Below are 12185 nucleotides of genomic sequence, written 5' to 3'. Positions count from 1 at the left end.
TTCGAGGATCCACGCTGATAAAGGCCTTCTCATCAACACACTGGCTAAAAGGATCAGGTAGCTACTGCGTGCTCAGCATGATAAAAACTTTTATTTCATCGTTAATAGGATATAGCAATGCTTAAAAGTCATTTTGCTTCTTTGTGGGTATTGTAAATATATTTACACTATAACAAAATTGGCAGCTGACTAAACCAAAACCTCTCCTTTCACAACAGCACTTAGAAACAATAATCCATACCTTTGTTACATCTCGGATGCATTACTGTAATGCACTTTATTTACTTCATGAAATGCACTTCATTTTGGAGTCAGCCAGTCCAAAATGCTGTTGCTCGCCTCCTTACTGGAGCTTGTAGGAGGTAGCACATAACTCCAATTCTCTCTTCACTGTCTCCCTGTACATTTCAGAGTTCATTTTAGATTCGTTTTTTTTTGTTTTTAAATCTTTCACCCCACCTTACCTCTCTGAGCTCCTCCACCTATACCTGCTCGGTGACTCAGGTCAGAGGACCAGATGTTACTGGAAATACCGAGGACTAAGCAGAGGCTCAGAGGTAATCGAGCCGGTCCATCTCATTTGGAATGACCTCTCAGTAGGCAAACCTCCTCTCTGTCCATCTTGAAAACTCATTTCAAAACACATTTTTATTTTTTGGCTTTTGACTCCGCATGAGACTCGGCATTGTTTTAGTGTTTTAATGTTCCACTGATTCAATTTACCTTGGAAAGGAAATTATTTTCAACATGCCAAAGTGTCTGCAACCACACACACAAAAAATCTTCTTTCATTCCCAATGGCACATTCAAAAAACAGTCATTACATTCAATATCATTTCAAATCATCCCATATTTTTCAATGTCATTACACATCATTCAAAATCATTACACGTTTCAACATTTTTTTCATTCAGTATTTCAGCCTTCACATGCATTTTCTCCAGAAATTGCAAAATTTTAGTTGTGTTTACTGTTTTTTGTAATTAATGTATTTTAACTGCATTATGTACATCACTTTGTATGCAGCTGATTGTAATAGTATGTGTATTGTGTGTACTGGCAGAATCAACTATTAAATTCATTTAAAAAAATAATTATTTATTTACTATAATGTGGTTTTGCTCAACGATCTATGTCAGTCTATAGTGACCGGCAAAACAATTACATTCTCTTCCACTAGATGGCAGAAATTTCATAACTAATCTGTGCGCCCACTTTTTGTGACATTCGTGTTTGGTGGTGTGTCTTAATAAGCTCAATAAAGGTTGGGAAAAAATGGATTAATTGATGAAGAATGTCCGTATAATACATTTCTGAGTAAGTCCTTCCAGTGTACAAGCTGGAAAACCTTTGACCACACTTTCAAGGTAACTTTGGTCTAACCTGAGTTAGCCTGTAAGTGTAATTGTTCACCCTGTATAAAGCACAAAACCTTCCTTTAAGCTTCAGTCAGTCATTTCCTTTCTTTTACAACGCATTACTAAATTTAAATCTACGACTTCTGTCAGTCAAGGTTTTGAATGTGTATTTTCTTATCACGCACCCAACCTCTGTATGACCCCCCAGGATGCGTCTAGTGTACAGTTTGGGTCTGTTTTTGTCCCTGCTGCATCTGTCCACAGCTTTGCTGTTGGGAGCGTTCAACATCAAGTCTTTTGGGGACAAGAAAGCCTCCAACACAACCTTGATGAACATCATCAGCAAGGTCAGATACTCTCATTACACCTCGAAATATATAACTTGTACTTAGTACTGTGTGAAAGGCCTGAATGTATTTTTGCTGTCTAATTAACGTATCGTGAGTAGAGAACAGAAAAAACGTTTTTAAAAAAATGTTAAAAAGTGTTTACTGTTAAAATGGAACAAAATGGCCTAGAGTATTTTTTTAGTCAGCATGTGGAGACAACAAGCAATGAGCAAGAACATTTTGAAAATAGTACCCTGCCAGAACTTGTTTATTGATTGACAGGCATAGTCAGATACATTAACAGGATGTGGAAAATCTATGAAATTTTATTGCATATTGCACACGTTAACGATGCATTTTGTGTTGCTGTTGCAGATCGTCCATCGCTATGACATCATTCTAATCCAGGAGGTCCGAGACAATGACCTCTCAGCCACCAAAAAACTCATGCAGCATGTCAACAGGTTAGGATAAATATGAAAGATTATGTAGTATTGTTTTATAGAGATTATATAATATCAACAGAAGAACAGTATCAAGGAACGTAAGAAATGCTCACTAATTCATACTGTGTTTTTTTTCTTTTTCAGAGGTACTCCACAATTTAGGTACAAGCACATTGTCAGTGAGCCTTTGGGTCGTAGTTCCTACAAGGAACGGTATCTCTTTCTATACAGGTACACACCAGCGTTAAGAGTTTGGGATTCTTCATTACATAATAAATAAATACAATAATTCGTTTTGACTGTTGTTGTTTTGAAATACAGTTAGTTTTAATGAGCTTTTAGAGCATTTTTTATTGCTTTGTTTTAGTGTAGTTTTTTATCAGATTTAGTCTTTGTTTTATTTTTTTCTTAATGTATGGAGTATTTGCGGAGTGTAAAATGAAATAAGTCACTAAATATTGTATAATAACGTAAACTACAATTGTTCAACCTTTCTTCTGTACAGACTTACAGTCACACTAAAATACATACATTTAAAATAAATCCCAAAAGCTAATGTATGAAATTAATTGACAAAGATGAAAATGAAAGACATTTTTTGCTATAATTGTAGTTACAGTAGTTTTAGAAATGTAAAATATAATTTCATTTAGTTTTTTTTTTAAAGACACCCTTGTCTTTATTTCATTAACAGAAATGTTTTTTTCAATTTTAATTTTTTTTTTGTTTGCTATAATGTTGGTACACACACACCCAACACACAAAAGTAATTGCAGTGACAAAGAATCCTGTTCCTTTATATAAAGTATGTATCATTCTGACCTTATGTACTGTGATAATAAATTATCATCCATCCATATATATGACTCATTATAATTCAAGTTGGTACAACAATGAAAACTACAACTACAGTAAAAACATTATTAAATCCACATCTTACCAGCAGTCAGTCAAAACTCATCACAACAATTAAACATTATTAGAAAGCAACATTTTGATTTACCAGTATCTTAAATGCATGTGTTGCTATTTTAACCAAAAGTGAGCTCAGCATAAAGTCTGATTAATTATGGAACGCTAGACACACGGAAATACAGCCATCATTTCAATTTGAAATACACCGACCCACCTATTAAAAATGTCATGTATTTATTTATTAATAGCGTCACTAATATGAACTTAATGTCAATGATGCAGATAGCATTGCTTTATACTCCTTATCCTTTTTTAAATTTTGGGATACAGTGCACATAACCAGACATAAAACTCAACATGCTGCACACTGATTTCAATAATCCATTATTCATATCCAATACAGAAGTGTCAGGATGAGAACAAATTAAAAATGTGAAAGATTTAAGAGGACATATATCAGGAAATGCAGTACATCGGCAGCCTGTTGCCACCCTGTGTTATGCTTTCCTACCAGGGAGGAGACAGTGTCAGTGGACAAAAGCTACACTTATGATGACGGTTGTGAGCCCTGTGGCACCGACACCTTCATAAGGGAGCCCTTTGTCGTCAGGTTCTCCTCAAATGACACTGGTAGGCACTTGAAGGGATCATTAAGTGACAGCAAAATTATATGGTCAACAGCAAATTTTAATTAGATGTCTTTGTGTCCCAAAACATATTTTTGACTGTGATTTCAAAAGTGTCTTTACTTTTATTCTAACACATCAGAATTTTCGGCAAGGTCATTTACTATGTTTTGGTTGAGGGGACTTTATATCATATTATATTATATTATATTATAATGGATGGATATTATAATGAAAGCCTGAAGTGCTATAGAAAACAACGAGTGCAGATTTGGAATCAGTGCAAAAAAGAAAAATCTAGAAAAGTTTACTTGCATTGCTTATTAAACGATTTAGTAAAAATTTGACCAGTGTTTTGAAGGTTCATCATTTGCAATGATCCGAATGCTGTTGTCATTGGCGATCAGCTAACAATTAGATGAAACAGCTTTTAGTCATGTGACTAATCTCTTTTGAAACTACAATAATCTATGTACTATGTATTTACACCAATTACCAATGATTAATACGATATCATATACAGTAAACATTACTATATAAGGGTACTGGCACTGCAGTGTTATCAGTCGTTTTGTGCAGAGAATTGACTATGTGCCTGTTGAGTATTGTCATATTGCCTGTTTACATGTGTTGCCGCACCGTCTGTGTTCAGACATACGTTGCGTAAGGTGTTATAACGCTGCCACATACGTGCTACTTGTTAGCCCGACAATGGTATTTCTCACGATTGGTTAGGCTGGGGGAATCTAAGGCAAAGTTATGTGGGGTTTTTTTTACATGGAATTATTTGGGTTTAGTTTGATAGTAAACTTTAAAGTCTTTTTTGGAACATTTTTTCACTCTGCCAAACAGCTGCTTGTTGCGAAGTGATTCGTTGAGTACTGTTAAAGTGCATCCGTCCAATTTTTACTGTTTATGTTCAAATGACTGCTGTGAAAAAGATCAACAAAGCAAATTGTGGATTCATTCTTTGGAACACTGTGCTCCATATGAACAATTGATTCTCCACACTATAACATACTTTGAAATAAAAATGTCATTTACGTTCTTATCTTGTCCTTTCCTGATCGCCATCTAGCTGTGAGGAACTTTGTTCTGATCCCGCAACACACATCGCCAGACTTCGCCTTGCAGGAAGTTGACGAGCTGTACGATGTGGTGGTCGATGTCCGCACCAGATGGAACACCAATGTGAATATGACTTTACCGAGTAAGAAAAATATTGTTACACTGTTTAAACCTGGATGAGTGACACCCATACATTGGACCTGCAGGACATCATTCTTCTCGGTGACTTCAACACAGATTGCAGCTATGTCACAGGCTCCGAGTGGCCACAGATCCGCCTCTTTACGGACAAGAACTTCCATTGGTTGATCCCTAATGAGGCTGACACCACAGTGTCACACACCGATTGTGCATATGACAGGTAGATACACACAAATTCTGTGTAGGCACAAGCAAAATACACAACATAGTAAAACCATCTGAGAATGATTATTTTTTGACATGGGGTGGCAACACCAGTCCAGGGTGGTGTAATCCGCCTCTCACTCAAAGTCAGCTGGGATAAGCGATTTATTAAACTGATGGGTGGTTGAATTTAAAGGAGTGCCTTTTTTTTGACAACTTAAAACAGTTCCCATATCTCTTATCCTTACATCAAAATACCTCAATGCTCAACAATTACTGCATACTTTACACAGCCTGTTTTTATCTTGCTGAAATTAGCTTGTTATGAGGGTACAGCCCAGTCTCATTCATAAGACGATCTTCATCGAAAATTGTAGCAGGTGTGTACTTACTCCCATTTATCATGAGTTTTAATGTGATTAGTTAATTTTTTAGAGAACTCCGACCCCTGTTGTAAGAGTGTGCGCACACTTGTTCAATCGCTATCGCAGTTTTTTAAAACTTCCTCTCTCTAAAATGTTTTCACTTTGTTCAATGGTTCAGTCAGTTTATAGGTCACAAATGTTTTGTAATGATTAACACACTCGTCTCATTTATCATCACAAGAACCTGTCATTTGAACAGGGGTGTGTAGACTTTTCATATCCACTGTAAATCAGAGGAATTGGGACGATGCTATCAAGCTTCCGAACAGACACATTTGGTGTCGAGTGGTCGAGCCAGGACAGCTCAACTGAAGATTTTCTTGGTTGTGTAATTTCACACTTGAGGGTGGGCAGGCCCTCCAGAAAAATCCATTTGTATACAAGCTATTTAAATATTTTTTGCACAATGGGCATATTTATAAATGAATATTTATCAATATAAAAATTGAATTATTATTATTTTTAATAACATCCAAAGTGCAACATTTTATACAGACTTTGTATAAAGGGATTCTAATGGAATGCAAACGGACCCTTCACAGTATCCACCTTGATGTGTTTTTAGGATTGTGGTGACTCATGACATGAAGAAAGGAGTAGTGGACAACAGCGCTGAGGTGTATGACTTCATGGTGGATCTGAATCTCAGCTTCAGTATGGTAAAAAATGTTTGTGGAGTGAACATTAGCACGTTGCAAAAATGTGAGCAATTTCATGCAGTGGTCCACTGAACACCTTCAATTATTGGCGAGCGGAGTGAAAGAACAACACGGCCATGAGGAAAACATACCTTTACAACTTAGTGTTATGGTATTTGGATGCACGTGATTCCGTCTGAATTCACTTAAATACAGTAATGCAAACTTTCTCCAAATTAAAACAGTAGTACAATGCAGGTTCTAATCTTTTCCGAACAATATCACAATTGTTGTATAGACTGAGTAAATTATGTTGAAAAAAATTCTAAGTATATATTTTCTACTTTCTCAGGCATTGGCTGTCAGTGACCATTTCCCTGTGGAGGTGAAGCTGCTTGTTTGAGCCCATGACTGCCTGAAGATAGACTACTGAATTCCCCCCCATGCCCAATCTGAGCATTCACTGGAATTCAACAAATATTAATATAAAATATTAATTAAATCCCTGCTAAATACAGTAACTGTGTCTGTCTTTTGTAACTTGACATATAACTATTTAGATGTTTTACATAGACATTTGGTGAACTGAACACTCAAACACGATTTAGTCTTGGTATTATCAACATTTGAAATATACTGGTGCCAATTTGAAATATACTGATGCCAATCCTTAATCACCTACTTTATTTGATAATAGTGGTCGAGCCAGGACAGCACATGTTAGTGCAGTTTGTAGAATGATCAATTTATTTCAAGAGTGCTCAAACCGTGTCACATATTGATTGCTTTTGTGTTATTTGATATTTTGTCAGGCTACTAATACATGTGGATCACTGTACAACAGTGGCATTAAAGTACATTACACTTTAAGGCTGCAACATCCCCCCCAAAAAGAAGAAAAAAAAGTGGATTTTAACTATGTTAACTCTTATTAAATCTATGTTCCAGGAACAAACCAGATAAAACAAAATAGAGGGAAAAAAGAAGAAATGAACCAAGGTATGAGCTAGGTCGGGCACTTCAAAGATGAGCCTCTGAAGGTGATGTTACAATAATCTGACCTCCTGAGGTGTGAGGTGAGCTAGTTTTGTTCATTTTATTAAGCAAATTTAACTAAGTCACAATATTATATTACATGGACATCTGAACTGGCCTTAGATATGCTGACATGTCCTCCTTAGCAAAAGAAGTAAATTCCCTTGATGCTGTGAAGCCGTGCCGAACCTGAAGTGGCAATACTGGACAAAGACAAGTCTAGTCAAGTCTGTGTGGAATTACTTCTGATCACTGGCCTTCACTTCCTACATAACCTCATTAAACCTTCCTCTTTTTGAGCATCTCAAGATACATACGGAGTGAATTCTGGATGGCATCTTTGGTGATGAAACTCACAAAGTTTTGGACATCAGCCTCTCTTTTGGATGTCAGCTTGTCGATGGTCGGCTTCCTCATCATGGATTTGGTAATCTGTCTGGCGTGAGCTGTGAAACAAAAAATGCTTTTGCTCGGGACTCTGAAAAGGTTCTAATGGCATTATTTAGCTTGACTACCATTAAAAATATCCCGTAGCACAACAATTCAATCCAGCAAAGTGCAAAAAATATGTAATTAGTATAAACCAGAGTTTCAAGTAACATTTACAAAGACTTTACATACAGTCAATAATCCTTTTAAAATCCGAATATTGGTAGTATTCGAGCTTTTAAAAGGCATATAACGCGAGCCATAACTCAAATATGCCCTTATTCTGGTTTTTAAAATTCCGAATAGCATGGCTGGCTTACTCCTTTTCACGCCTGAATATAATACTTCAATTTTTTTTAATAAGTAAAAATGTGTTTAAAATATGTTGGAATGTTAAACTATTTACGTCCGCCTCACAGTTCAGAGGTCGTGGGTTCGATCCCGGGGCCTCCCTGTGTGGAGTTTGCATGTTCTCCCCGTGCCTGCGTGGGTTTTCTCCAGTTTCCTCCCACATTCCAAAAACATGCGTGGCAGGTTAATTGAACACTCTAAATTGCCCCTAGGTGTGATTGTGAGTGTGAATGTTTGTTTGTCTCTGTGTGCCCTGCGATTGGCTGGCAACCGATTCAGGGTGTCCCCGCCTACTGCCCGAAGACTGCTGGGATAGGCTCCAGCACTCCCCGCGACCCTTGTGAGGATAAGCGGTATAGATAATGGATGGATGGATGTTAAACTATTTAAAAAAAAAATAGGGGGGTGGGGAAGCTTATCATGTGGTCTTGTAGCGCATATTTTTACTGTATCCCTGTGATGAATGGGGATTCACATACAGTGCATGACCAATGATGCCGGGCCCAAGCTATAAAAAAATTGAACACGGACGAGAGCACTGACAATAGCCAAATATACTGGCCTGTGCTCCTTCCACTATTACACACCTGGAATAGCCAACCACTTGGCCATTTTCTGCTCAGCTGTGGTCATGAGCTGATCTTCTGGTACTATCTGGTCCACCAGTCCTATCTTCAGAGCCTCTGTTGGGCTGTAAAGCAGCCCCAGAGCCAGGGCCATCTCCGTGTTCCGGTGGCCCACTGTATTAGCCATGGTGTCCTTAAACCTGTGAGCAGCACAGGGAATAAACTGGTAAGTGGAGCTTTTATGAGCATTAACATTGCTACCACATTTGTGTTCCCATGAGGTGAATTATTACCAAAAAGGTGCTACTATGCCGAGCTGAGTCTCATTCAGGCCGATGCTATATCGTGGGTTGTCCACCATTATTCTATAGTCACAAGTCAAAGACATTAGGCAGCCACCGGCAGGACTGGAGCCCTGTGGAAGGAGGGAAAACTACAGTTACCTTTTTTTCCCCCCTCGCTTTAGTCAATGTCTTAGTATTGGTTGTGATGATAGAAAACGTCTTTTGCTTCAAAACGACACATACATTGATTGCAGCTATGGTGACCATGTTGGAGCTGTACATTTTCAGCCACATCTCCTGAACAGCTTTCCAAAATTCCCCACAGCTTTCTGGACTCTTGCCATACATCTCCAAGATGTCCAGCCCTGCTGAGAACACCTTGGGCAGACTCTAGAACACGAAAACAAAGGGGCCAAATTCACAAAAGTATTGTGTAGCGCTAACTGGTAAAAATTGAGCAAACAGCATGTAATTCACAAAGCACGCGCAGATGGTGAAATGCTTCACTAAATGCGCTGACAAATAAAAAAGGGACAAACTGCACTCAGCTCTCAAACTTTGTGGGCATGATTGCGCTGGTATGTCATTAGCGTAATATCCTTTGTGAATAGGACATTAAGACGGAGCAAATGAAGTGCAATTGAAGGTGCCATCAGTAGCTGGAGTTCATTTTTTGTGAATTTGGCCTAGAGTGTTTAAAAATAATAAAATAAATAAAAAAGTTCAAAGGAGTTTTGTACAGAGGTGAGGATGAGGCCTCGGCAGCTCTTGTCCATCTCAAGCTTCTCCAAGCTAATGCAAAACTCTGTGAGGAAGTCCAAACTGAGGCTATTGACCGGCGGACTCTTCAAACGCATCACAGCCACACCTACAGACAACATCAGATACAAATACAAAAAAAGAAAGTCAGTCATAGAAAAAAAGGCAGAGAGACAACTAGAGATTGGCAATTAATCTTCTCATGACCACAAAAACATTACAATCTGAGAAAAAGCGGCAGCATAAAACCCTGATCAGAACACCACTTTTTTTTCCCCCCATAACCGCTCAACCCTCGGGACAAAGGTATTCTAATTCTCAACTAATCCTGCTGATGTTTGAATAGGAACCTGATGTGTTAATACCAAAATCAGAACCTTGTTTGACTTTATTATTAACAAATTGTATCTCATTTTGAAAACCAGTTCACTAACAAATATCACACCTCAACTAGTGGTCACCATTCTAAAGTTGGATTTATACACATATGGTTCAAGTGACAATTTCATTCTCAAGTAGCACCATTGGACATTTTCACTTAGTTGTTTACTCACTTGTTGCCAGCGGTTTAGACATTAATGGCTGTGTTTGGAGTTATTCTGAGCATTACTGGCAAAGTCATAAACACCCCAAATAAAGTTCACCATGACCTGAGTCACACTTGAAGCAGTCTCGCAATTCACCTGTATTCTGGTCCAAATGCACTGAAATTTTAGACGATGTGGAGTTGCTCCTCTGCTGTGCAGCAAGCACGGTAGATGCACACACTCTGCCATGACTGCTGCTGGAGCACAGCTGGGAAAGAAGGCCTGGATACACATGCAGAAACATTAAACACAAAAAAACAAAAAACAAACAGAAATCTCTTCAGCTCAGCTGCTGTTGAATGCCCAAGCACCCCTTTCCTTAATAAAATCAAGCCATAGGAAGTGAGGAGACCTTAGCTTTGTTTAGTTAAGAATATTCAGAACTTGTCTCTGACTTGTGCAGGGCGTTTGTCAATGTGCAGTACATACAGGGGGGAAATGAAACGAGCTATGACAGAAGATCAACACATATTGAATTGCTTTTATTGTACTTCACCAGTGACAACATTGCAGCGAAACACTAGCATTAAGGAGATACTTGTAAATACATCTGATGAAAAATGTGTAAGCGACACAATGCACAGGGCCTACCAGAAGTAAAATACAAACGTACATTATATTATGTAAGGAGTTTACCGATAATAATGTTGAGGCTATCGTTTGACAGAGGACAAGACCCTCTGTGACCCTTGCTCCACATTCTGTGCAACAGATAACACCACTACCAGACCAAAAGCAGTTTAAACGTTAAGGCATTCTTCATTTGATGACTAAAATGCAATGTGTTGCCTGCATAGTAAAACTATATGCAAAACATACCTGATAAAGCACACTTATTCCTCAAAGCTGTTCTCAACGCCATTTTTTTTTGTGCGCGTGCAGCTGCTGCCTGCTGCTTGACAATGAATATTCAGCGCTTTGAATCTACAGTGGCCAGTGTGTGTAATTACAGCTTCCGGGTTCATGCCACCGTGGAATAAGCGAGTCAGCACCGTCGAAAAGACGTTTCGAAGTTACGACCGGTGACGTCATGTGTTCTTATTTTTCAATTGATTATTTTAGATGTGGCCTAAAAAGTTTTTTCTCGCAAATGTTTACTGTAATTAAGAGCTAGCTTAGTGTAGGTTAGTGACAGACAACACCCTGTTCAAATTACTCTAAGTCATAAAACGAGGGCCCCCATTATAAGAATAAAACATTTTGCCTTTTATCAAGTTTTCTCAAATTGGCAGGTAAATTGGCAGAATGATAATCTTTATGTAAATAAAAGATTTGCGTTCATGTGTTTTTATGGAACTAAGGTACATAATATAATATAGCATAATTATAAAATTCTTGACTCATATAATTTTGTTATTCTATGTAACTATTCAAGCGATTCTGAGTAGTGTTAGTGGCCGACAACAATGACACTGATACTAAACAAAATATTGTTTCTTTTCCACTGTGAATGATAGAATTCTCTGCTCTCCTGCTAGTAATACATATTTAAATAGCTATCCATTGTTGAATGGAGGTTCCTCACGGCTCATACAGTAAGAATAAACAGGACTAATTGATTTATTTTCAAACAAACAAAAAATTATGCTGGTCTAAGGTTGTTTCAGGATTCTGCATGCATGTTAGTGATGGGCAATACTGCACTAAAAAAGTAAAACAGAGGCCGGCATCACGGATGTAAATATTGACAATTATGTTGATAAAATATACTATATTGTATACAATGTAATCACTCATACACATTGAAATTAGTAATACAAAATGTTTAGAAAGTAGAAACAGGAGAAATGCATAAATGTGTTTGGTTTTTTTTCACTGTAACTCGGGGAAGGGCATCTGGCAGCCCGTGGGCTAGATGCGGCCCTAGCACACTCTCGGTGTGGCCATCGATACATTTTTCAAATTAAAATGTTTATTGTACTGCAGCAGTTTTAAGTTGTGATAACAGTATTCACCACTAGATGGCAGGCATTGTGTACTGTACTCCTTTATCAGAGAAGAAGAGTGGGTCTGGCAAAAAGTCA

At 37.9% G+C, this 12185-nt stretch overlaps 2 protein-coding genes across 2 annotated transcripts; one reads left to right on the top strand and one right to left on the bottom strand.

The window, feature by feature from the left end:
* Positions 1-6667, top strand: dnase1 (deoxyribonuclease I). Its single transcript, XM_086056415.1, has 9 exons — positions 1-57; positions 1567-1705; positions 2063-2151; positions 2278-2364; positions 3563-3678; positions 4753-4865; positions 4949-5103; positions 6078-6171; positions 6503-6667. Exons 2-9 carry the CDS (start codon positions 1568-1570, stop codon positions 6551-6553), a joined length of 843 nt encoding a protein of 280 aa, XP_085912541.1. The 5' UTR covers positions 1-57; position 1567; the 3' UTR covers positions 6554-6667.
* A 207-nt stretch (positions 6668-6874) lies between these two features.
* On the bottom strand, positions 6875-11125 carry eci1 (enoyl-CoA delta isomerase 1). The gene is made up of 7 exons (XM_086056414.1): positions 10981-11125; positions 10258-10383; positions 9556-9683; positions 9059-9205; positions 8825-8946; positions 8553-8731; positions 6875-7631 (listed from the first exon to the last, which is right to left on the bottom strand). Exons 1-7 carry the CDS (start codon positions 11021-11023, stop codon positions 7465-7467), a joined length of 912 nt encoding a protein of 303 aa, XP_085912540.1. The 5' UTR covers positions 11024-11125; the 3' UTR covers positions 6875-7464.
* Between the last annotated feature and the right edge of the window lie 1060 nt (positions 11126-12185).

The sequence above is a fragment of the Filicampus tigris genome, chromosome 16 (genome assembly GCF_054856515.1).
Source record: "Filicampus tigris isolate MCC_2025a chromosome 16, RoL_Ftig_1.0, whole genome shotgun sequence".
Lineage (NCBI taxonomy): Eukaryota > Metazoa > Chordata > Actinopteri > Syngnathiformes > Syngnathidae > Filicampus > Filicampus tigris.
This window is presented reverse-complemented; position numbering and strand designations above follow the sequence as displayed.